Source organism: Hyperolius riggenbachi, chromosome 9, assembly GCF_040937935.1.
Source record: "Hyperolius riggenbachi isolate aHypRig1 chromosome 9, aHypRig1.pri, whole genome shotgun sequence".
Classification (NCBI taxonomy): Eukaryota; Metazoa; Chordata; class Amphibia; order Anura; family Hyperoliidae; genus Hyperolius; species Hyperolius riggenbachi.
The window spans coordinates 38,142,844-38,170,375 of NC_090654.1; the positions used below are offsets into that span (position 1 = coordinate 38,142,844).

General features: G+C 48.1%; 1 protein-coding gene across 2 annotated transcripts in view; it reads left to right on the forward strand.

Annotated features, from left to right (window-relative positions):
- Positions 1–27,532, forward strand: part of MTX1 (metaxin 1) — a 175,690-nt gene that overhangs the window by 130,626 nt on the left and 17,532 nt on the right. For both annotated transcript variants that reach the window (XM_068252545.1, XM_068252546.1), the window contains exons 2-5: positions 13,488–13,557; positions 14,157–14,236; positions 18,151–18,243; positions 22,956–23,138. In XM_068252545.1, the coding sequence (XP_068108646.1) occupies positions 13,488–13,557; positions 14,157–14,236; positions 18,151–18,243; positions 22,956–23,138 (426 nt within the window). The remainder of the gene's footprint in view (positions 1–13,487; positions 13,558–14,156; positions 14,237–18,150; positions 18,244–22,955; positions 23,139–27,532) is intronic.

The window sequence follows — 27,532 nt, forward strand, 5'->3', positions numbered from 1 at the left end:
CTGAAGTGTTTTTTAAAACACTTGCAGGGGGAAAACCACTTGGCTAATGAAAATGAATGGGATGGTGCACACCAGAGCTGGTCTTTTTGTCCACAAATGCAAACTCGGGGGCTGCAGCATTTTTTAGATTTCTGAGGCGTTTCTGCCTCAATGTTAAAGTATAGGAAAGTGGAAAACCGCTCTGAAAAGCGCTAGATCAGAGCGGTTTTCCAGGCGTTTTTGTTACAGTAGCTGTTCTTTGTAATCTGATACAAAAAAACGCTCCAAAAAAACGCTAGGCATGTTTAGAAAACATGCCTAGAAAATCGCTCTGAAATCTGCTTCAAAAACCTAGCGTTTTGCAGATCTGCTAGAGGTTTTTGGTGTGCACTGTGCCTTAGTGTGGGTTTCCTGCGGCCGCTCTGTTTTCCCCCCACATCCCCCCAAAAATACAGATAAGATAATTGGCTTCCCCCTAAAATTTGCGCAAGACAATGATTCCTACAATGCACATAATAGTATGGTAGGGATTAGATTGTGAGCCCCTCTGAGGGACAGTACAGCGCTAGAGAAGATGTCGGCACCATATAAATAATTCCTGCCTCCATCAATCACCTTTCACCAGTCCTGAACCCATTTCATTCCTACCTCCGTCACCTTTCATCAGTCCAGAGCCCCCTGCCTCCCTCCATCACATATTGCCAGTATTTTATTGTACATCACTATTTATTTATATAGCGCCAACATATTACGCAGCGATGTACAGAGTATATATAGCCCTGTCACTGACTGTCCCCCAGAGGGGCTCACAATCTAGTCCCTATCTGTGCTGTAGATGCTTAGGCAGACTGTTACAGGGTAAAGGTGTCCATACATCACTACATCACGCTGTATGGTCCTATTGACCATTAGATAGATCCTTCTCTGATCAGAGAGGAATCTATTGCCTGCCCACACACTGCACAGCGATTTTCAATAGATTTCATTATGTAATCTACAGTATAATCTTGGTACAGTAAACTCCAAGGGACCAGGAAAACTGGTTTACTATATCAGAAATTGTCCTAGAACTGGCCCAGCGTGCCCCAAATTGCTGGTACAGTATTCAGGGCTCCTTAAAGAGGAACTCCAGTGAAAATAATGTAATAAAAAAAGTGCTTAATTTTTACAATAATTATGTATTAATGAATTAGTCAGTGTTTGCCCGATGTAAAATCTTTTAAATCCCTGATTTACATTCTGACATTTATTACACGGTGATATTTTTACTGTTGGCAGGTGATGTAGCTGCTGCATGCTTTTTTGGCAGTTGGAAACATCTGTAAACAGCTATTTCCCACAATGCAGCAAGGTTCACAGACCGGAAACTGCCAGGAGTACGTACTCAGGACTGGATAGTATGCTGGTTAAGGGCTCTGCCTCTGACACGGGAGACCAGGGTTCGAATCTCGACTCTGTCTGTTCAGTAAGCCAGCACCTATTCAGTAAGGAGTTCTTTGGGCGAGCCTCCCTAACACTGTTACTGCCTACTGAGTGTGCTCTAGTGGCTGCCTCATAAGCACTTTGAGTCCAACAGGAGAAAAGCGATATACAAAAAAAGGAATTATTATTATTATAGTTTCTTGTGGGAGGGGTTTCACCACAATATCAGCCATACAGCGCCCCCTGATGGTCTGTTTGTGAAAAGGAATAGATTTCTCATGTAAAAGGGGCGGTATCAGCTACTGATTGGGATAAAGTTCAATTCTTGGTCGGAGTTTCTCTTTAAACATTGCAGACATTACTGAATAGAGGCAGCTACTCGCTTCCTGTGAGTGGCTCCGATACCTCTGTGGGCAGGACTTGCAGCACGTGTCCTGCAAAACTTTCTGCTCAAACTTGAGCCAATCATGAAGCCTCTCTTCAAAATGGAGCTAAACAGTAGCACAGTAGCTCTGCCTCTTATCCAGTCGATCTCTGCCCCTCTCAGTGAGAGGGGCGGGGAGAGGCGGAGATTGACTGGATAAGAGGCAGAGCTACTGCGCAGTAGCTCTGCCTCTACAGGGCAGCAAAATCTGCAACTTCAAAAGTCATGGAATTTTGCCCTGGGATTTCAGGGGGATAAATACCTTGTTCTGCCGTGGGGATGCGGTGAATTAGCTTGGATCTTAATGCTGAAGCTAACTGCGCAATAAATAGAGATAAAAAGAAAAGGCTTTAGACTCACTTTAAACGGTAGACCAGCTTTCATGGGATATGGGAGCTGGAGCCCTTGGGCTGACAGCCTGACACTACACACTCTAAATGTCACCTTGGTAAATTTAACCCAGCCAGTTTCCTGAGCTATGTCAGGAGCTGAGCCATATGGATGGGTCCTTTGATGTCTTCCAGTCAGATGACTAATAGGTGCCCAGAACTGACTGTACTGTAGCTAACTGATCAGTGCTACTGCTACAAGAAGAAACATTGCCTCTGCTATCCATCTAGACATGCAGAACCCTGTGCAGGGTTGGGAAGTGAGACAATTGCTGAGGCAGAAGGAGAGTTTTGGGAAAGAGGTAGAGACAATTACAGGAGTTGGGAGAATGCTGGGGAATGCTGTTTACCAGCTCACCTCTGTTACTGTGATGGATGGAAAAGAAATGTCACTTTCTGGGCACTTACATAAATGGTGTAAACAGAAAAAAGAGTGAAATCAGTATTTGGAGTAACTAAGTGTAGGATGAGTTAAACGTCTATGTATAGGTCTAAACATATTATTAACTAGGCTGTGTTACTTTTTTCTTTTTCTGCCTGAAAGAATTAACTTTCAGGCATGCAAGTAACCGTTTCTCTCTTGTCAAATTATAACCCGCACTGATAATGAATTACAGCTATAAAACTCTTGCCTAGCAGAGAACAACTTCTGTGTACAGGGGATAGATTAAAAAGGTCAATAGTTAATGTATTTTAAGCTCTGGGACACTTAATAGGCTGCCAGCGGGCAGAGACAATAAAACATTACATTTACTTTGTAAATATTTAAACATGAAATAAAAACATGGGATATCTAATAAAGTCATTTTTAGGAATAGGATAGAGTAACCAAACAGCTCGGGGTGACCCAAACCAATAGGAAAGTATAGTTGTAACGATAGGCGTAAGCGCACAGAGAGAATCTGATTATTGGTGATCTGCAGTATCCCCAACAATCCAGATGAATACCCGATCATTGATGACCTGCAGAATCACCAATAATACGAGTATGACCAACCTCTGGACACCTAGAACAGTGATAACAATAACGACAATAACAATTCACGAGATTGTGGAAATATCCACCACACAGCGATTCCTCAGAGGTGTGGCTACCTCTGAATGGGAACCCCGTGTGTGAGATCCTCTAAAGGCTAGAAGAGGAATCTCAGCCACAGGCAGTAATCGTCTGCTAGGGCAGGCATCTCAGAGAGGCAAGCTTCAGAGATAGCCCACTAGTGGGAGACGTTCCACTGGAGGGAGAAAGGTCAGACAAGCAGAGGTTCGGCAACAGAGAGGCGGCAGCAGTACAGAAACAGAAGGCTGATTCAGAGTCGGTAAACAGGCAGGGTCGGTAACTTGAATCAGATAGGCAGAGGTACAAGATCGATTAGAACAAAGAGTAGTCAGGGATAGCCAGAGTCAAAACACAGGTAATATACAGATACAATCCTAATCTAAGGTGGGACATCCTTGGTATCAACACCTAGGAATTGAACTAAGGTCTGAGCGTTAACACCAAAGTATTCACGACAGCAGACAAAGATCAACTGACAGGCAGGGTCTAAATACCCTTGGAAGACTCCCAGCTCCACCCCATTCATTCAACCAATGAGAAGGGCGGCTGGAGTCAGCTGACCGGCCTTCTACAACCATAAAGGTCCTGTCTCCTCGCGCGCGACCCTTAGCCTCTGTATACCAGAGAGGCCAGGCCCCAGGTCCGCACGCGAACGCGCACCAAAATCCACCGGCTGAGTTGCGGGACCTGCCGCCATGTTGCCGGCCGCGGCGGCGGTGTCCCCACTGCTCCGTGTCACCCGCGCCGCACTGGGAAAAGGCTGGGCGGCGGAAACCGCCGGCTGTGATACAGAGACCGCCGCCATGTTGCCCAGCGCAGCGGCGGTGCCTCTGCCAACTCTTACAATAGTGGACGGAAACAGACCAAAAAGGCCCTCCTACTAAAAAGCCAATGCTTGGTGTGATTTGCCTTCTTAAAACAGAAGATACTTGCGATAATTCAGCTTTAAGTGAACATCTGTGGTTACCCATAATGCCCCGCTACTGAATATGCAAATTATCTAATTATGCCCCTGTGGCCAGGCTTGCATCCAGAACCGCTGGTGAAGGAAAAGGATGATAGATACAATTGTTTATCTTATAAGTTTACGTTCACCTCGAGTTCACTTTAAAGCGGAACTCCAGTGAAAATAAGGTACCGGTAATAAAAAAGTGCTTCATTTTTACAATAATTATGTATAACATATTTAGTCAGTGTTTGTCCATTGTAAAATCTTTCCTCTCCCTGATTTACATTCTGACATTTACCATGTTGACATGTTTACTGCTGGCAGGTGATGTCAGTGGAAGGAGACGCTGCTTGGATTTTTGACAGTTGGAAACAGCAATAAACAGTTATTTCTCACAATGCAATGTGGTCCATGGTCCTCACAGTTTCCTGTGGGAGGGGTTTCACCACATTATCAGCCATACAGAGCCCCCTGATGATCCATTTGTGAAAAGGAAAAGAGTTCTCATGTAAAAGGGGTATCAGCTACTTATTGGCATGAAGTTCAATTCTTGGTCACGGTTTCTCATTAAAGTGGATCCGAGATAAACTTTTACTCATTGCATAATTGGGTTCCATTCATATACAGTGGTTTGCAAAAGTATTCGGCCCCCTTGAAGTTTTCCACATTTTGTCATATTACTGCCACAAACATGAATCCATTTTATTGGAATTCCACATGAAAGACCAATACAAAGTGGTGTACACGTGAGAAGTGGAACGAAAATCATACATGTTTCCAAATATTAAAAAAAAAATAACTGCAAAGTGAGGCGTGCTTATTATTCAGCCCCCTTTGGTCTGAGTGCAGTCAGTTGCCTATAGACATTGCCTGATGTGTGCTAATGACTAAATAGAGTGCACCTGTGTAATCTAATGCCAGTACAAATACAGCTGCTCTGTGACGGCCTCAGAGGTTGTCTAAGAGAATATTGGGAGCAACAACACCATGAAGTCCAAAGAACACACCAGACAGGTCAGGGATAAAGTTATTGAGAAATTTAAAGCAGGCTTAGGCTACAATAAGATTTCCAAAGCCTTGAACATCCCACGGAACACTGTTCAAGCGATCATTCAGAAATGGAAGGAGTATTGCACAACTGTAAACCTACCAAGACAAGGCCATCCACCTAAACTCACAGGCCGAACCAGAGCGCTGATCAGAAATGCAGTCAAGAGGCCCATGGTGACTCTGGACGAGCTGCAGAGATCTACAGCTCAGGTGGGGGAATCTGTCCATAGGACAACTAGTAGTCGTGCACTGCACAAAGTTGGCCTTTATGGAAGAGTGGCAAGAAGAAAGCCATTATTAACAGAAAGCATAAGAAGTCCCGTTTGCAGTTTGCCACAAGCCATGTGGGGGACACAGCAAACATGTGGAAGAAGGTGCTCTGGTCAGCTGAGACCAAAATAGAACTTTTTGGCCAAAATGCAAAACCCTATGTGTGGCGGCACTGGCGGAAAACTAACACTGCACATCACTCTGAACACACCATCCCACTGTCAAATATGGTGGTGACAGCATCATGCTCTGGAGGTGCTTCTCTGCAGCAGGGACAGGAAAGCTGGTCAGAGTTGATGGAAAGATGGATGGAGCCAAATACAGGGCAAACTTGGAAGAAAACCTCTTGGAGTCTGCAAAAGACTTGAGACTGGGGCGGAGGTTCACCTTCCAGCAGGACAACGACCATAAACATAAATCCAGGGCAACAATGGAATGGTTTAAAACTAAACATATCCATGTGTTAGAATGGCCCAGTCAAAGTCCAGATCTAAATTCAATTGAGAATCTGTGGCAAGATCTGAAAACTGCTGTTCACAAACGCTATCCATCTAATCTGACTGAGCTGGAGCTGTTTTGCAAAGAGGAATAGGCAAGGATTTCAGTGTCTAGATGTGCAAAGCTGGTAGAGACGTACCCTAAAAGATTGGCAGCTGTAATTGCAGCAAAAGGTGGTTCTACAAAGTACTGACTCAGGGGGCTGAATAATTACACATGCCCCACTTTGCAGTTATTATTTTTATTTTAAATGTTTGGAATCGTGTATGATTTTCGTTCCACTTCTCACGTGTACACCACTTTGTATTGATCTTTCACGTGGAATTCCAATAAAATGGATTCATGTTTGTGGCAGTAATATGACAAAATGTGGAAAACTTCAAGGGGACAGAATACTTTTGCAATCCACTGTAGTTTATAGGGCATTCCTCAAGCCAAATTTTTTGTTTTGTTTTAATACTCTATTTCCCTATAAACTAAACAAGCCTCGCCCACAGCTTCTCGAGAGAGCCTTGGCACTCTAATCCTTAGTAGCAAGGGCTTATGGGAGCTCAATCTGGGCAGTTGGAGGGTTACTAGCCAGAGATTTCAGAGGCAGAGGGGAGGAGTAGAGTGAAGTTTTCACAGGCTGAGGGCTGAAGATGCTATCTGCTTGCCTGTGTGAAATGTGACAAACCGAACATGGTTGCCCTCGTATGACAGGAATAAATAATCATAAACTGTTGAAGCTGTTTGCAGCTAGATTTGCTGTGTAAACTATCTAAATGTTAGATAAGAAAATGTTAGATAAGAAAAGTTACTTGTATAGTTAGTTTTTCATCTTGGATCCGCTTTAAGGAATTTTAAATAAATCCCACTAATTGTGCCAGTTATGAGAAAGTAAACTCACCATTCCTCTCGGGCGACTCTTCCATTACTGGCAGTCACAGATTCGGAACAAGGATGCAGTTGGGACTAAATCCTTGTACAAACATCCAATTTTTGATTGGACAATCATTATTCAATTTTGCAACTTCCTTGTAGTATGAAAGCTAACCAACACAATCTATTCATGGTATTCAGTCTATTAGCTTTCATTCTGCATGGAGGTGGTAAGATTGGCCAATCAAAATAGGAAGTGTGTATGCACCTTTAAGCTTGACCACACTGGCAGCATGCTTGTTTCAGGTGTGGGGTGTTTCAGGGGCGGGGTGCGGGCAAACTATAAATATCCACACTACAGCAGTTGGCATCGTTTTAAAGGAAATAAATATGGCAGCTTCCATATCTCTCCCTCTCACTGCAGGGTCACTTTAATTCAGAAGGAAAAACGATTTGAACAGCAATTCGGGGCAGCCAGAAAATCTGTGGCAGAGTTTCGGTTTCTTCTGCATAGTGCAGCGATGTTAGAATTGGCAGATTCCACAGTCATATTTTTGCTAGAATTGTGATGTGAAGTGCCTGGCGATGTAACTGATGATATTCGCAGATCTATCAGTCATTTTGGATTCCTCTGTAGCCATCTTTTGAGCCAAATATTTCAGATTTTGACTCCTCAGTCCAGCACACTCTGCTGCCATGAATGCAATAGATGAAAAATGATATCCGCTAGATTTCCATTTGCAAACTGAAGTTATTCAGCTTTGCAGTCGAATCAGACCTTGTAGAAAGGCCTTGATACACCCATGCTCTCGACTGATAACTTGAATTCGAAGTGGCTGGTTCCAACATCAGGCAGATTATCCACTAGAAAACACCATCTAGATGAATGTCTGCAGACAACTGTGAAGCATAGTGGAGGTAGTGTTGGAAAGAGCTTCCCTATCATGCGCAGAATGAACCCTGTGATCTCTGAAATAGCTGAACAGCTATTTCGGCAACATTCACACTCAGAATTTTGTTCACACGGTACAGCTCTTAGTCCCCTTTCAATGCACATGCCCAGAACAGCTCAGATAATGCTGGGCGGAGTTCTGTGCATGTACATTCATGGGGGAGAAATTGGCTTTATTATACCAAAGATCCCTTATAATAGTAATGCAGTGGGGTGTCTTATTCTAGGAGCCCCCGAGAGGCACCAGAGGGGTACAATTGCTAATTCTACATGTCCACCAATGCCTCCCCCACTTTTGAGGGGCTTTAGCGAAACTGTAAAGATACCTTCTGAATTTGTTAGCTATAACCCCAATATTTCTGCTACCGTGCTTCTTACAGACCCCACATTTTCAGGGAAGGAACTCCCAAGATTACTTCTACGCTGAACAGCAGGCAAGTTTGATTATTATATCATAACAGGGCTGGTGGTCTGCAATTTGGCATATAGGTAGTCCCTCCCTACACTGTTAATTTACGGACTGTAGGAGGCATAGTTAGAAAGATATTGGGCCATGAAATCAGGGTATCTTTACAGTCTCACTGGAGTACAACCCCCCCCCCCCACCACCACCACCACTACCAAACATAGCAGAGGTCTCTCCTTTGAGGAACCCCGGTACAGTTGCAACCTGAATCTGAGCTGGCAGGGGGGATTCTGGACATGCACATGGGAAGGCAACTCAGAGCAGCACTATCAAAAAGTCCTCAGTGTGCATGTCTTCGATTCAAGACAGCTGTTCAGCCATTTCAACAATCACATTGATCATTGTGCGCATGCATGTGATCCTATCTGTTCCTCTGCTCTGTGCATAGACAAGACAGCTGTTCTGTGGACTCAGTGCTGTCTGGGGAGCAATCCTGTCTCTGCACACAGGAGAGCAGACAGCATGACGCATCAGAAGGGAGAGGATGCGTAATGCGTAGAGATAGTCATTGACATGCTAATCATTTTGACTTGTATGCAGCTTCAAAAGAGGCCAATATAAATGTTCAGGAACTATACATCTGATTGTCCCATTTCCAAGCTGCACACATTTTGTATTATTTTTTTGCATGCTAGTTGCAATTGTTGGCGAAACGCAGTAGATCTCGCCATGCTAGGATTGACGTTCAGCTGGTCTCTAGTGAGGAAGGAGTTAGCAGAGCAGCAGAGCTCGCCATGCTAGGATTGACATTCAGCTGGTCTGTAGTGAGGAAGGAGTTAGCAGAGCGGGAAGAGCAGCAGAGCTCGCCATGCTAGGATTGACCCTCAGCTGGTCCCTAGTGAGGAAGAAGTTAGCAGAGCGAGCGGGCACAGCAGCAGATCTCGCCATGCTAGTATTGACATTCAGCTGGTCTGTAGTGAGGAAGGAGTTAGCAGAGCGGGCAGAGCAGCAGAGCTCGCCATGCTAGGATTGACAATCAGCTTGTCTGTAGTGAGGAAGGAGTTAGCAGAGCGAGCGGCAGAGCAGCAGAGCTCGCCATGCTAGGATTGACATTCAGCTGGTCCCTAGTGAGGAAGGAGTTGGCAGAGCGAGCGGACAGAGCAGCAGAGCTCGCCATGCTAGGATTGACATTCAGCTGGTCTGTAGTGAAGAAGGAGTTAGTACAGCGGGCAGAGCAGCAGAGCTCGCCATGCTAGGATTGACCCTCAGCTGGACCCTAGTGAGGAAGAAGTTAGCAGAGCGAGCGGGCAGACCAGCAGAACTCGCCATGCTAGGATTGACATTCAGCTGGTCCCTATTGAGGAAGGAGTTAGCAGGGGAGCAGAGCTCACCATGCTAGGATTGACGTTCAGATGGCTGGATTAGGAAGTGGAAATTTTTCACGGAGTTTAACAAACAGCAACAGAACTTTTAGTAAACTCTCCTCTTTTCGGACACTGGTGGATTCTTATATTTGAAGCCACGTCGCGGTCTATTTAAAGACAAGGGGTGGTCACAGCAAATGTATTAGTGGATTTCTGTTTATTACACTTTGTGGGAAAATTTCAGGATTAATAAAAAAAATGATTTATGTCATTATTCTTGAAAGCCGCCCTGCCTTACAGTGGTGCTTCATGTGCCTGAGCCATGCACAGTACTGTGGGGTGCAGTGATGCTGGATAGGGGGACTTGTACTGTCAGGGGTGGCTGCACTATGACTGTAGTCTTCAGATCTCTCCATAAAGGTGTTATTGTACCGGTGGGGAGATGCACACTCAGCGCTGTGGAATGGAAAGATCTGGTGTCCGGGAGCCGCACAGTAGACGGTCTGTTGTATGATGCGCTCACACACACAGATTGTCTCTAATTCCATACGGAAACTCTACCGCTGGTTAAATCTATTAGAGAGCGGTCAGATGAGGAATGCTGTGACTGCCCCTCCATCACTGGCTGTCACGCTATCCCTGCCTCAATCCTGGCACCAGCTCTGCCCAGGAAGACAGCAGGCACATCATACACTGCACAGCTATCCCAGCCTCAATCCTGGCACCAGCTCTGCCCAGGAAGACAGCAGGCATGCCACACACTGCACAGCTATCCCTGCCTCAATCCTGCTACTGCCTCTGGCTCTGCCCAGGCAAACAGCAGACATGCCATATGCTACACACCTATCCCAGCCTCAATCCTGGCACCAGCTCTGCCCAGGGAGACAGCAGGCACGTCATACACTGCACAGCTATCCCTGCCTCAATCCTGGCACCAGCTCTGCCCAGGGAGACAGCAGGCACGTCATACACTGCACAGCTATCCCAGCCTCAATCCTGGCACTGCCTCTGCCTAGGGAGACAACAGGCATGCCATACACTGCACACCTATCCCAGCCTCAATCTTGGCACCAGCTCTGCCCAGGGAGACAGCAGGCACGTCATACACTGCACAGCTATCCTAGCCTCAATCCTGGCACCAGCTCTGCCCAGGGAGACAGCAGGCACGTCATACACTGCACAGCTATCCCTGCCTCAATCCTGGCACCAGCTCTGCCCAGGGAGACAGCAGGCACGTCATACACTGCACAGCTATCCCTGCCTCAATCCTGGCACCAGCTTTGCCCAGAGAGACAGCAGGCACACCATACACTGCACAGCTATCCCTGCCTCAATCCTGCTACTGCCTCTGGCTCTGCCCAGGCAAACAGCAGACATGCCATATGCTACACACCTATCCCTGCCTCAGTCCTGGCACTGCCTCTGCCTAGGGAGACAGCAGGCACACCATACACTGCACGGCTATCCCTGCCTAGGTCCTGGCACTGCCTCTGCCTAGGGAGACAGCAGGCACGCCATACACTGCACAGCTATCCCTGCCTCAGTCCTGCCACTGCCTCTGCCTAGGGAGACAGAAGGCACACCACACACTGCACAGCTATCCCTGCCTCAATCATAGCACCAGCTCTGCTCAGGGAGACAGCAGGCACGCCATACACTGCACAGCTATCCCAGCCTAGATCCTGGCACCAGCTCTGCCCAGGGAGACAGCAGGCATGCCACACACTGCACAGCTATCCCTGCCTCAATCATAGCACCAGCTCTGCTCAGGGAGACAGCAGTCCCACCACACACTGCACAGCTATCCCAGCCTCAATCATAGCACCAGCACTGCCCAGGGAGACAGCAGGCACACCATACACTGCACAGCTATCCCTGACTCAGTCCTGGCACCAGCTCTGCCCAGGGAGACAGCAGGCACGCCATACACTGCACAGCTATCCCTGCCTCAATCCTGGCACCAGCTCTGCCCAGGGAGACAGCAGGCACGTCATACACTGCACAGCTATCCCTGCCTCAATCCTGGCACCAGCTTTGCCCAGAGAGACAGCAGGCACACCATACACTGCACAGCTATCCCTGCCTCAATCCTGCTACTGCCTCTGGCTCTGCCCAGGCAAACAGCAGACATGCCATATGCTACACACCTATCCCTGCCTCAGTCCTGGCACTGCCTCTGCCTAGGGAGACAGCAGGCACACCATACACTGCACAGCTATCCCTGACTCAGTCCTGGCACCAGCTCTGCTCAGGGAGACAGCAGTCCCACCACACACTGCACAGCTATCCCAGCCTCAATCATAGCACCAGCACTGCCCAGGGAGAGAGCAGGCACACCATACACTGCACAGCTATCCCTGACTCAGTCCTGGCACCAGCTCTGCCCAGGGAGACAGCAGGCACACCATACACTGCACAGCTATCCCTGCTTCAATCATAGCACCAGCTCTGCCCAGGGAGACAGCAGGCATGCCACACACTGCACAGCTATCCCTGCCTCAATCATAGCACCAGCGCTGCCCAGGGAGACAGCAGGCACACCATACACTGCACAGCTATCCCAGCCTAGGTCCTGGCACCAGCTCTGCCCAGGGAGACAGCAGGCATGCCATATACTGCACAACTATCCCTGCCTCAATCCTGGCACTCACTTTGCCTAGGGAGACAGCAGGCCCGCCACACACTGCACAGCTATCCCTGCCTCAGTCCTGGCACCAGCTCTGCCCAGGGAGACAGCAGGCACGCCACACACTGCACAGCTATCCCTGCCTCAATCATAGCACCAGCTCTTCCCAGGGAGACAGCAGGCATGCCACACACTGCACAGCTATCCCTGTCTCAGTCCTGGCACCCGCTTTGCCCAGAGAGACAGCAGGCACGCCATATACTGCACAACTATCCTAGCCTCAATCCTGGCACTCACTTTGCCCAGGGAGACAGCAGGCACACCATACACTGCACAGCTATCCCAGCCTCAGTCCTGGCACCAGCACTGCCTAGGGAGACATCAGGCACGCCATACACTGCACAGCTATCCCTGCCTCAGTCCCGCCACTGCCTCTGTCCAGGGAGACAGCAGGCACGCCATACACTGCACAGCTATCCCTGCCTCAATCCTGGCACTCACTTTGCCCAGAGAGACAGCAGGCACACCATACACTGCACGGCTATTCCAGCCTCAATCATAGCACCAGCACTGCCCAGGGAGACAGCAGGCACACCATACACTGCCGGCTGTTCCAGCCTCAATCCTGCTACTGCCTCTGCCCAGAGAGACAGCAGGCACGCCATATACTGCACAACTATCCTAGCCTCAATCCTGGCACTCACTTTGCCCAGAGAGACAGCAGGCCCGCCACACACTGCACAGCTATCCTAGCCTCAATCCTGGCACCCACTCTGCCCAGGGAGACAGCAGGCACACCATACACTGCACGGCTATTCCAGCCTCAATCCTGCTACTGCCTCTGTCCAGGGAGACAGCAGGCCCGCCCCCTGCTGGACTGTGCTGCACGATGCTGTAACTGGTGGCGCTGTCCCAGCACTCAGCTCTCACTTCCAGCCTACTGCATGCTCTCCTGGTGTTACATGACTTGGAGAGAAATTAGATAAGCTGTTTCATAAACCACCAAACCACAAGAAGCTCCCTGGCTCTCTGCACAGGAAGCCCCATCCAAAAAATACTCATGTTAATGATTGCGGCTGCTGAACTGTAGTCTGGCTCTGCCGTGGCGGAGTCCCGTTACGTGGATGACATCACTGGCCTCGCAGCCAAGCGACCCTGAGTGACTCCATCACGGCCTCCAAATATAACGTCTCTCTTGCTATAAACTGTCATAACCAATAACTCTCCTTCCTCTTTCCAGACCTACGCCAGGTTCTCCGGAGCACCTCTCAAGGTCCACAAGCTGTCCAACCCCTGGAGAAGTCCATCAGGTAGGCAGTGCTCAACCTCCCCAACCTGCAGTGACAGGTTCTCTTTGCCCTGCATGTTACAGTAATTTGCCCTGCTATTAAAAATAAAACCTCTTATGTCCACCAAGATCCCAAACTTTCTAACTGATAATTTTGTGGCCAGTTCAGGTTCCTGTGGAGGGGGCAATTCCTTCCTTTATTCCACTAAAACTGGAGCAAACATTTGGAACTGAGCATACGTATGGCTAGCATCACTTCATCACAAAGCATCCGTTTTCTCTTTTCTTTCTACTTTCGTTATAATTTGGTCTGAAGGGAAATCAACAGCTTTTCTGCTGTTACAATTAAGAACTCTTTCCTAGTCTACAATCTACTGTTACCGTAGAGAACCCTGCAGATTTCTCAGCTTAGCTGCCCTTACTTCCTATACTGGTAATACATTTATTTTCTGTGTTCACAGATGATGTTTGCTTGCCTGCAACATCTGGAACAAAAATTCCATATGTTATATCTGTATACTGATCATGAATATATGGATACATAGTAATTAGATATACGGGGAAGGTGGGAGAAAATCCATCTTCTGCTGGTTTTTTTTGTAATTCTGTTCTTTACATCAGGTCAGCTTCCCGCTCTGAAGACCCCGGATGATGGAGTTCTGTTCCAGCCCAGTAAAATAATCACCCACCTCAGGAAGCAGGTAAGTCAGAGGAAATTTGGAGCATAACACAAGAAGCGACAGGTTCTCTTACTTTGTAACAGCCTTGCTTGCTCCACATGGTGACATTTTTCTTTGTGTCGGTCAGTTTCTCGTCCTCTGAGGGGAAGATCTAGCACGGAGGATGAGGATGCTCATGATTTGGTTGATACAGTTTACCGTTTACATCACTGATGTCTGCTTTTTATCATTCTTAAAGGACAACTAAACAAAGGGAGATATGGAGGCTGCCATATTTATTTCCTTCTAACCCCTTAAGTACCACCGGTCTCTGCCCCCTTAAAGAAAACCTGAACTGAAAATTAAAAGACAAAATAACCATACACAGGTCATACTTACCTCCCCTGTAGTCTACTCCTCAATCTCTTTCTCCTGTCCTGCGTCCTGTTTGTCCACTGTGATCAAGGGAATTCTCCGTCCTCCATTTTGAAAATGGCCATTACCCCATAACAGCTTCCTGGTCAGCACACTGGTAAACTGTTACATCGCCCACTTGAGCCATAGGGAAACATGGACACATGAGTTCTCCTCTCAGATGTAACTGACAGCAACTGATATGTAACTGACAGCAACTAGTATATTTCAGTTCTGACAAAATGTTGTCAGAACTGGAAGGGATCACTGTAAGAAGAAAATGGTGAGCTTCTGAGAGGAACTGATGGTGAGGTAACTATGTAATGTTAATTTGAAGTTACCTCATGTGTTTATTTTAAATAATTTTACTCAGTACAGGTTCTCTTTAAGGACCAGAGACCGCTGGTACAATAACGACAGAATCCCGACGAATCGCTGCCGCAATCGCCGTCACCGCCGCACACCGGGATCCTCCTAACATCCACTCTGCCATCTCTATGACGGCAGAGTCATGTGTATATCAATGTAAGCCAATGGGAGCGGCTTACATTGATAGACACAGCCAGGAGCCAATGAAATCGGCTCCTGACCCGCTCACATGACTCTGCCGTCATAGAGACAGGCAGAGCCAGTGAGCTGCGGCAAGAGACGTCGGGTTTGAGCGGCGGGGAGCGACGGAAACGGCGGATGCGCGCTGCGTGCGGTGATTGAAATCTATGCCCTGCCAGCCAGGAGCCCACCAAAACAGGGCATAGATTTCAATCACCCCGGTCCTTAAGTAGTTAAACAATACCAGTTGCCTGGCAGCCCTGCTGATCTTTCATGCACCAGCAGTGCCTGAATCACACCTGAAACAAGCATGCGGCCAATGCAGTCACATTTAAAGGAAACTTGGGACTAGAAAAACCTCGGCTAGGGGCTACTCACCTCAGGAGGGGGAAGCCTTGTCGTCCCTTGCAGACTCCTTCCACCGCTGGGACCTCCAGACTCAGGCAAACAAACAATCCCAGCCACAGCTGCGCGCAGACGCACAAGTAGCTTTCCGATGGGCTCCAGCGGAAATAGCCAATCCAGTCCACTTTACTGCGCAGGCGGCTTGCGTCTGCGCAGTAGAGCAGACCCAATCGGGGTTGGCTATTTGCGCTGTGCCCATTGGAAAGCCACTACTGCGCTTGCGAGTCATGTCACTGGATTGTATTGTTCTGGGGCCAGATGGCTGCGCTGACTTCCGGCGGTCCCACCTCTGGAACGACGCTGCAGAGGCGGATGAGGGAAGATTCGTTAGGATCCAGAGGCTTCCCCTGTCTTGTGGTAAGTACCCCCTAGGGGCAATTTTTGCACTACAGGTACTCTTTAAAGCGGACCCAAACCAAAAAATTTTTTAATTCAAAATATTTAGTTGCACCACTCTGAGACATACACAGATAAACACTCCTTCAAGCCTATGAGCATTTCAATGCATGCTTTTCATCCTTCTCTTTTCATAACTAGGATTATACAGGTGGCAGCCATTACTTCTGAGCTTAGTAGGAGGTTTTTTAGATCATGGGTGTGTTCGTCATCAGCTACCCTCCCTCACAGGGGCGTCGTCTATGTGAAATCTCACACAGAGGAGATCACCTCCCCTGTGACATCATCAGTAGCAGCCTGTGTTTCGTTTTTGTTTTTTATCTCCTCCACCCGTCTGCCGGATTCTGTCCCGGCAATATGAAAGGAAGGGAGGGGTTCCTCCAATAAATGTAAAATATTATATATTTGTCATCATGCAGCTGAAAAAAGGCTGCTATTTATTATTATATAATTTAGAAAATAGATTTTATTTCTGAAATCTTGTATTTTTAATTTGCGTCCACTTTAAGTCTGATCTGCATGCTTGTTCAGGGTCTATGACTAATGCCTGGTACACAATTTTAATTGGCCAATCGCTGACCAATTTTACCACCTCCTTGTAGTATGAAAGTTTACCTACACAATCTGCTCAGTATTCAAGATCTGTTGACCATCATAGTACATGGAGGTGCTAAAATTGGTCAGTGATTGGCCAATCATAATTGAAAGTGTGTACCAGCCTTAAAAGTATCAGATGATCAGCAGAACAGCCAGACAATTTGCATTGTTTAAAAGGAAATGAATGTCAGCCTCCATATACCTCTCACTTCAGGTGTCCATTAAATGATACCTATATCTTCCCTCAGGACATTAGTTATACTCAGGTCAATAATGGCCCAGTGCGGAAAGCAATTGATCACTTCCTGATCAAAAATCAATTGATCGTTACTAGATTTCACTAGAAGTCTGAGAGCTGTTGGAACTGCTACTGTTGTACTGTTCATTGTAGTGTAACGCTATGCAGTCATCTGTCCTCCCTGTTGCAGCTCCCCCTGCTGGTTAATGGAAATTTTCCAGCATAACTGACAATCATTTTGATCAATAAACTATCTGATGTAGAGTTTAAGTTGATAGGCATGTTTTGGGCAATAGATTCCCAGAAGATTCAGTTATACGATGAGATGGAAAATTCGATACATGTACGGCTCATCTGAGCTGCCCCACTGTTTTGTCTTCCCCACCCCTTTATTAATTGACCGAGACACTGCAGGGTGTGTCTGAGTACCGGCATGCCCCTGACCCTCCACCCGCTCCCCATGCACACCGTATATTCAGGGCTGTGGAGTTAGTCGGGGCAATTTTGGGTACTCGGAGTTGGAGTCGGAGTCGTTGATATCATAAACTGAGGAGTTGGGAGTCGGATGATTTTTGTACAAAATCCACAGCCCTGTTAAGTATTAGACTAAGGAGTCAGAGTCAGGGAGTCGGAGCCATTTTGGGTACTCGTAGTCGGGAGTCATGGTTTCGTAAACTGAAGAGTCGGAGTTGGAAGATTTTTGTACCGACTCCACAGCCCTGCGTATAATAGTGCACTTAGCGCACTGTAATTCTGGTAGGCTGGGGATTTTCTGTACCAATGATAAAGGTAGGTGTGGTGTTATGGGGCGGACCAAAAGGGGTAGTCACATGAGAAAAGGGGGCGAGACCAGCATGACCCCTCAGGATGGCCATTTTCATGGCACCTGCATGCCTAGATATGGGGGAGGGGCCATAGTCGAGAAGAGATTTTATTGGGTATACATGCATTTTTCCCCACCTACATTTTTCTACCTATATACATTCTGCTGACTCGCCAAGAAGTGCAGATACTATAATTGGAGTGACACACTTGCCATGTCCATTACATAATACAACACATGCCCCCACTACCAGGGTTGTGGAGTTGGTACAAAAATCCTCTGACTCCGATTCCACGTGCCCAAATTTGCACTGACTCCACAACCCTGCCTGCTAATGGGAAAGTGATTAAAAAAACAGCAGAATAATGCTGTCTGTATTGCTCTTACACAATTCTCACCAAAGTGGTGAACATTTTCTACACAGTAGTTTTAAAACTTCTGCAGTTCCTGTAAAAAGTAGTAATAAAGTGTGAAGAGGGCGGCAGCCATGCTGCTGTGGCTCCGCCTCCTGACGTCTTTCTGTCTCTCCTCCAGAAATATAATGCAGACTATGACCTGTCCGCTACGCAGGGTGCCGATACGCTGGCCTTCATCTCCCTTCTGGAGGAGAAGCTGCTGCCCGCTCTGGTAAGTGCCAGTAATGGCTGAGAGTCTGACAGTTATATCCAGGTACCCGCCAGGGTTTCCGTTTTACTATAAACACGGGCGGCGGACATTATGCTATTTACCTTAGTAGATGGATAATGGGGCTTATTGGGCCTGTTGCACAAAATCGCGGTAATACTGCCGTGCACAGACAGCGCAATGCAGTATTAACGTTATGTCCGGCAGCAAGTAGCGCGACCGTTGCTGTGGTACGCGGTACCACTCGTTAGTAACACGTTACCTTAGCAGTGGTCGTGCTCCTCAAGTACCGTGGGTCATGCTAATAGCGTAGCTCACAGTACTTGCTGCCAGATTTCATGAGTAATGCTGCTTTGCGCTGTCTGTGCACGGCAGTATTCGGGCCTGTTCACACTGGGGCGTTTTGCAGGCACTTCCCGGCGATCGCTAGTCCTTTAAAAAGCGCTAGTGTAATTAATAGTTTATGGCAGTGATCTCACTGCTGTGATCACTGGCGATTCGCAGTAAGCGCAAACACAGTCCATGCAGTGCTTCTTAGTGATTTTAGAGCGTTCGCAAGTGAAGTGTAAAAAAAAATTTGAGAATTGCGATTGTGCAAAAATCTCAGTCCAATAAAAAATATGCATTTCAAAAGAGGCAGCGCTCACAGTGGGTTAAATATACATTCCGTTCCCCATAGGTAATACTAATGAATTTTCATAGAAAAGGTACATAAAACACCATTAAAACATATAAGTCCAAAATTTGAGGATGATCTTCTTCAATCAAATGAACCAGATGCTGTTGCCTGCTACTCTTCACAGAGGGATAGGCCACCACCAACACCCTTTGTGTGCCACTCACCGCAATTAAAGACCAGCTGAGTGGTCTAGATAAGCCTTGGGACCGTTCCCGGTATGTCCCCCACCTCTCAGGCAACAGATATCACAGTTTCCTTCCTCCAGAAAGCCTCCTGCTTCCATTAAGTCTTATCATCAACCTCAATAAAAGAACTCCATATAGTGCAATACCGCTTTAAAAAATGTATTGTTAAAAAACGAATACACTCACATGCTCCTCCACAGTATGTGCGCTTAGAGTAATTTATTGAACGGGCTCTCCCCCTTAACCACTTGCCGACTGCACGCTTATACCGTGCGTCGGCAAAGTGGCAGCTGCAGGACCAGCGACGCAGTTCTGCGTCGCCGGCTGCAGGCTAATTAATTAGGAAGCAGCCGCTCGCGCGAGCGGCTGCTTCCTGTCAATTCACGGCGGGGGGCTCCGTGAATAGCGGCTCGCAGGCTAAATGTAAACACAAGCGGAAATAATCCGCTTTGTTTACATTGTACGGCGCTGCTGCGCAGCAGCGCCGTAAGGCAGATCGGCGATCCCCGGCCAATCAGCGGGCCGGGGATCGCCGCCATGTGACAGGGGACGTCCTGTCACTGGCTGCACAGGACGGATAGCGTCCTGTGCAGCCCGGATCACTGGGCATGACAGGTAGGAGAGGGAGGGGGGGGGAATTTCGCCGCGGAGGGGGGCTTTGAGGTGCCCCCCGCAACATGCCTGCAGACCGGAGCGATCAGACCCCCCCTGCACATCATCCCCATAGGGGGGGAAAAGGGGGGCGATCTGATCGCTCTGCGTGCCCGCTGATCTGTGCTGGGGGCTGCAGAGCCCACCCAGCACAGATCCCAACAAACAGCGCTGGTCCTTAAGGGGGGGTAAAGGGTGGGTCCTCAAGTGGTTAATGATGGCCAGGCAGGCAGGCTCCGGGCTCCCGTATAGCTCTACTCCACCTCCGCCGCGCGCTCAATTGGTAATGTGTCCGTCCGTGCCCACCTCACCGCCGCTCAGGACCGCCGTCACCACTTCCGCATCAGACTCCGCTTCAGCGGAGTCTGATGCGGAAGTGGTGACGGCGGTCCTGAGCGGAGTCTGATGCGGAAGTGGTGACGGCGGTCCTGAGCGGAGTCTGATGCGGAAGTGGTGACGGCGGTCCTGAGCGGCAGTGAGGCGGGCATGGACGGACACACTACCAACCGAGCGCGCAGCGGAGGTGGAGTGGAGCTATACGGGAGCCCGGAGCCTGCCTGCCTGGCCATCATTACGGGGGAGAGCCCGGAGCGGAGTCTGATGCGGAAGTGGTGACGGCGGTCCTGAGTGGCGGTGAGGCGGGCACGGGCGGACACACTACCAATCGAGCGCGCGGTGGAGGTGGAGTGGAGCTATACGGGAGCCTGCCTGCCTGACCATCATTACGGGGAAGAGCCCGGAGCGGAGTCTGATGCGGAAGTGGTGACGGCGGTCCTGAGCGGCGGTGAGGCGGGCACGGACGGACACACTACCAACCGAGCGCGCGGCGGAGGTGGAGTGGAGCTATACGGGAGCCCGGAGCCTGCCTGCCTGCCTGGCCATCATTACGGGGGAGAGCCCGTTCAATAAATTACTCTAAGCGCACATACTGTGGAGGAGCATGTGAGTGTATTAGTGTTTTAACAATAAATTTTTTAAAGCAGTATTGCACTATATGGAGTTCTTTTATTGAGGTTGATGATAAGACTTAACGGAAGCAGGAGGCTTTCTGGAGGAAGGAAACTGTGATATCTGTTGCCTGAGAGGTGAGGGACAACCCGGGAACGGTCCCAAGGCTTATCTAGAGTAGACCACTCAGCTGGTCTTTAATTGCGGTGAGTGGCACACAAAGGGTGTTGGTGGTGGCCTATCCCTCTGTGAAGAGTATCAGGCAACAGCATCTGGTTCATTTGATTGATGAAGATCATCCTCAAATTTTGGACTTATATGTTTTATTGGTGTTTTATGTACCTTTTCTATGAAAATTCATTAGTATTACCTATGGGGAACGGAATGTATATTTAACCCACTGTGAGCGCTGCCTCTTTTGAATTGTATTTTATTTGTGTGGAGGAGGCGAACCGGTGCTTTTTTCTTTTACTGTGAGGGCACTGAGGTGTCCTGGTTTTTTGCTAAGAGCGCAAACCTCTTGTGGACAATAAAAAATATGCGTTAATTGACCCCCAAAAAATCCAGTCACAAACCGTTAGCGAATGCTCCCTTACTGCAATTTTGTTCCAAAATGCAACTTAAAAATGATTTTAATGAAGAGTGTTTGAAGGCCCTGTAACACTGCAGTGCGTTGTTTTTTTTTTTTTTTGGTTTGTTTTTGTTTGTTTTTTAAATGCTCTCATTGACTTGCAGTAAAATAGCCGGCAAAATAGCCGCAGTTGCGATTTTTCTAAAAAATCACGATCGTGGCAATTTTGCCACAATTTTAATGCAAGTCAATGGAAGTGTTTTGAAAATGATTGCGACAGGGTTCCAAAAAAAGGTTAGTGTGTCAGGCTTCCGAACTGTTCGCACACTCGCATGCAAATGTTCAAATAAATGCATTCACAGATTCACTCATCCAGGCACCACTGTTATCCCTACAGCTAAGTTAAAAGTCGGGGTCTTAGTTCATAGAAGAATGCATTATTTTGCTTAGTCACCTACACTGCATTGAAGTACCCAGGTAAATGTAGGTGTCCTAACTCTGGCCCTGTAACATGCATAGTGCAAACATTCATTGCATCAAACCTATCAAGGGATTAGGAGCACACATCCTGACGTCCTCTCCTGGGACAGATAGTGCATCATACCATTCGCACAAGGGAGCTAACGTAATGTATCCATGTGCGCCATGCACACCATGCACATACAGCAGCATAAGCTGTGTGCATGCTGACAAAAAACACATAGGGCTGGTGCACACCAGAGCGGTTCTGAAGCGTTTTTTAAAACGCCTGCAGGGGGAAAACCGCTTGGCAAATGGGATGGTTCACACCAGAGCAGTTAGTTTTTTTCCACAAACGCAAACTCGGGGGCTGCAGCATTTTTTAGATTTCTGAGGCGTTTCTGCCTCAATGTTAAAGTATAGGAAAGTGGAAAACCGCTCTGAAAAACGCTAGATCAGAGCGGTTTTCCAGGCGTTTTTGTTACAGAAGCTGTTCAGTAACCGCTTTACTGTAACAATATTTGTAATCTGATACACAAAAACGCTCCAAAAAACCACTAGGCATGTTTAGAAAACATGCCTAGAATCGCTCTGAAATCTGCTTCAAAAACCTCTAGCGTTTTGCAGATCTGCTAGAGGTTTTTGGTGTGCACTGGGCCAAATGGGAAGGAGGGGAGTGCACTGAATTAAAACCCTGGCCAGGGGGTCAGTAACAAGAAAAAAAAATCATATATCCTGGCACATCGCCTCTAGTTAGGACATTAAATAAGTTATTAAGGAAAGGGAGGTGTTGAAGTGGGTGTGGCCAGAAAAATTTGCAAAAATCAGTAACCCTTTGCACACTCGCATGCAAATGTAGTACCCAGGTAAATGTAGGTGTCCTAACTCTGGCCCTGTAACATGTTTGCACTATGCATGTTACAGGGCCAGAGTTAGGACACCTACATTTACCTGGGTACTTCTGCGCAGTGTAGGTGATTTCATGGAACTCATTATGGGCTAAAGAAAGGCATTGTGGCAGGAAGAGACTCTGGACTGACTATTTTTGTAGCAGGTTTAGGATCTGGAGGTGCAGATGAGGCTTTGTGCTGTTGTTGCATGTAAACACTGGTCTCGCTGCTGTCTTCTCACATTACCTTCTAAGAACAAAGTTGTGTGGAATTCTCCTGGCCTGGTTATGTTATACTCAGTGGTTGCTCTGTGTGTGCTGTCACCCCATCAGATCCATTCCTTCTGGGTGGATTCCAAGAACTATGTGGAGCACACGCGCAAGTGGTACGCTGACGCCATTCCATTCCCGCTCAACTTCTTCATCCCCAACCAGATGCACAAACGTTACCTGGAGCGCCTGCAGCTGATCCGGGGCGAGAGCTGGCAGGAGGAGGACGAGTCGCTGGAGAAGCAGGTGGGTTTACTATGGGGAGATCCGTATTGTAAAGCACTCACTTCCAGGCAGGAAGAGAAACCATCATACCGGTCAATTACCTTTGAAGTAAGCAGAGGTCTCCGTTCTATACTGTGTGTATAGATGGATATATCTTGGCTTTCAGTCTGTGGGGTTGATTAATGTGTGTGGGGTCTGTTATGACTGCTCCCCTTTACTTTGTATTTCAAGGTCCTGGGTTTTAAAGGAGTACTGTAGGGGGGTAGGAGGAAAATAAGCTGACCTTACCTGGGGCTTCTAATGGTCCCCCGCAGACATCCTGTGCATGCGCAGCCACTCACTGATGCTCCGGGCCCCACCTCTGGTTCACTTCTGGAATTTCCGACTTTAACCTCTTGCCGACTGCGTGATGCCGATGGGCGTGGCCGCGGCGGCAGCCCCAGGACCGCCTAACGCCGATTGGCGTAAAGTCCTGTGGCCAGCTAATGCAGGAGATCGCGCGCAGGCTGCGCGCGCATCTCCTGCTTGGGGGGTGGAGCTCCACACCGCCTTTAGTTTCCAAGCGGCGAGTTAGACGGCATGATCGCCGTCTATTTGCATGTACAGCGCTGCGATCGGCAGCAGTGCTGTACTGGAGACAGCCGTGCTACACGGCTGTCCCCCTGGGGGACAAGAGAGCGATCGGCTCTCATAGGCAGAAGCCTATGACAGCCGATCGCCGTAATTGGCTGGCTGTAGGGAGGGAGGGAAGACAATTAAGGAAACAGGGTTTTTTTATTTAAAAAAAAAAAAAAACACAAACAATAATATTTATTAAAAAAAAATAAACATGGGGGGAGCGATCAGACCCCACCAACAGAGATCTCTGTTGGTGGGGAGAAAAGGGGGGGGATCACTTGTATGCTGTGTTGTGCGGCACTGCAGCTTAGCCTTAAAGGGAAGGTTCAGGGAGGGTGGCTAAAAAATAAAAATCAATTTCCACTTACCTGGGGCTTCCTCCAGCCCGTGGCAGGCAGGAGGTGCCCTCGCCGCCGCTCCGCAGGCTCCCGGTGGCCGACCTGGCCAGGCCGGCTGCGCCTGCGCAGTACAGCCCGGCGGACGTCCGATGACGTCAGCGCGCCGGCGTGGGACGCAGAAGTGCCGGGCCTTGGAGCGCAGAAGAGCCCGACCTGGCAGCCGGCCTGGCCAGGTCGGGTTGGCCACCGGAGACCACCGGGAGCCTGCGGAGCGGCGGCGAGGGCACCTCCTGCCTGCCACGGGCTGGAGGAAGCCCCAGGTAAGTGGAAATTGATTTTTATTTTTTAATCACCCTCCCTGAACCTTCCCTTTAAAGCTGCAGTGGCCTATTTTACTAAAAATGGCCTGGTCACTAGGGGGGTTTAGCACTGCAGTCCTCAAGAGGTTAAAGTCGGAAAGCCACTGCGCCTGCGCAGCCGTGTTCTCGCTCCCGCTGAAGTCACCAGAAGCGTACTGCGCAAGCACAGACCGTACTGGGCCTGCGCAATACACTCCTGGTGACGTCAGTGGGAGCGAGGGCTCGGCAGCGCAGGCGCAGTGGAAATTCCAGAAGTGAACCGGAGGTGGGACCTGGAGCATCAGTGAGTGGCTGCGCAGGCACAGGATGTCTGCGTGGGGACCATTAGAAGCCCCAGGTAAGTTCAGCTCATATTCCCCCGACCCCTCCTACAGTACTCCTTTAAGTGGCATCTGTCACACAGACAGTGACTCTGTGCATTGCCCAAGATATGACAGGAAGAGGAGTGTGAGTCAAAAATGGCAATGGAAATTTTGGCACACCAGGCACCACGACGGGCCATAATGGGAATCCGTAATGTGAATTACAGCTATAGTGTCGCTTAGTCGGTAATTTGGGTGCTGTCAAGAGATGGCGCCCAGATTCTGCTAAAAACACCGTAATTCAGTAACAGCTGGCAGCTGAATTGCATCTTACCCTAGAGTCCATGGCGGCATGGAGGGCGAATAGTAATTAACGCCGCCGGCACTTTTGCAGGAGCAGGGAAAGATGTTTTTCGGCTTCACCCTGCGCCAAAATTTCCCGGCGGCTTAATTACATGTACACCGAGGAGTACAGGGAGTCTTGAGCTGGAGGCGACACCCTAGCAGCCACCGTCCGAATGGTGCCCCCTATTGACCACACATTACTAAGGCTTAGCGCAGTGATAATTGTGATCAGGAGAAACTGTCTGCTCCAAACCACTGAGTCACAGACCATATTTCAATGTATTAGAGGTGTAAAACTGTACAGTGCTTATGGGAGGGTGGGGCTATACATGTAGGATACTTACAGGGAGAACATCATGGATGTAGCATGTTTAGATGGGAGTACACCGGTCAGTTAGTGGTAGATCAGGGAATAGATCGTTATCTTCTATTTGTTGTTTACCTGATCTGACATGTTGCACCATTAGATAGATTAACCAAGATTTAAATGGATCCTAAGGTGAGAGTGATATGGAGGCTGCCATATTTAATTCCTTGTAAACAATCCCAGTTGCCAGGCAGCCCTGTTGATCTTCTGGCATATATAGTGTCTGAGTCAAAACCCTAGAACAAGCATATGGCTAATCCAGTAAAACAGTGTACCTGATCTGCTGCATGCTTGTTCACTGTCTATGACTAAAAGAATAAGAGACACAGGATCAGCGGGATAGAAAGGCAACTGGTATTGTTTAAAAGGAAATAAATATGGCAGCCTCCAGATCACTCTCACCTTGGGTCCCTTTAAGCAGAAATCTTGTCTAATATGGCTTTGCATGATGCAGTACAAAGCAATGAGACCGTCGCTCATATAAGGAGGCACCCTGTGCCTCATCCTCACTTGCAGCTGGACCATGTATTCCCAATCAATGTCTGATTGATATTTTTTTTTTTTTTTTATTCTTTATTTATCCAACAATAAATATTTCCCATCATCTTACAAAAAGAGACAAAAAGATACCAGTACAACATCTTATACATATACTCCTAAAAGTGTGTCTACCCCCCCCCTCCCCTTCCCCAAGTCTGACCCACCTCCACTGTTCCCAGGACAGTACTTCTTCTCTCGCCTCTTCCTACACCAATTCTTATTAGCCCTAACTCCTTCCTGACCTTTCTCCCATCTTGGGGAAGAAGCCCTTTCCTTCTCCTCAGTTTACAACCCCCTCTAAGAGACACTGGTACAAGATTTAGAGCCACCACCCAGAGAATTAGATCACACCCAGTGTAGTGAATAGATACCCACCGGTCCCACCTGTCTTTCTCTTCATGGTGACCAAGATTTATACATAATGGCCTCGGCCCCGGAACTCCACCGTGTGCCACCTCCACCAACCGCCCGGCCACCCGCAGATACCTACGAGCCCAGGCCTATGTCTCCCTGCCCATAGGCTCGCCTCACTTCCCCCTCTGGACACTATATCTTACCCTTCTCGTATTCTTCTGTTTCTCTGAATTCTAACCATTTATCCCACCCCCGATTTTCTTTTCCCTTAATTATACTTGAAAGTTCTTCCATCTGATAGATTTGGTCTATTTCTATAAACCATTCCCTTATGGTGGGGGCCTGTTGACACTTCCAGTTTCTTGCAATTAGAATTCGAGCTGCATTAATTAAGTGCATCCCCAATGACCCTCTATACTCTTTAATCCCTTTTTCCACCAGATGTAGCAAATATACCTCCGGACCTGACTGAACTGGAATTCCAGCCAGTTCCCATATATATTTCTTTACCTTCTCCCAATATCCAGCGAGGCCTTCACATGTCCACCAAATATGCAGCAACTCTCCTCTTTCCTTACCACACCTCCAGCACATTGGGCTTGCCCCATTCATCTTGTTTAATCTAACTGGCGTATAATACCACCTCATTACTAACTTATACCCAGATTCCTGTATTCTAGTGGACATCGAGGCCTTGTGTGTCATCCTCAGGATTCTTTCCCATTGGGTGCTCTCCCAGTTCCTCCCCGTGTCCCCCTCCCACTTTATTTTGTACTTTAGAGTATGGTCTTCCTCTTCCTCCAATATTTTATAAATTTTTGCTAATGTTCCCTTTGTCGGTCCCTCCATCAGACAGAGCCTCTCAAACTGAGTCAGTTCCCTTGAAAGTGTCTCCCTCGTGCCCAATGTGAGAAGGAAATGTCTAAATTGATACATGCTCCACCTATCTATCTGCGTCACCTGAAGTTGTTCTGCTATTTCCCTTTCATCCAACCATCTACCTTTTCTAATCATGGAGCAAATCTGTGGGCTTCTTCCCGTCCTCCATTCTCTGTACCCTCCTTTAAGGCACCCCGGTGGGAATCTGTTATTTCCCAACAATGGCATGAGGGGAGAGGGGCTCATAGAAATCTCCCTCCTACTACTTACCTTCTTAAAAGTCTTCAGGGTATTTTCTACCAGTGTACCTGGC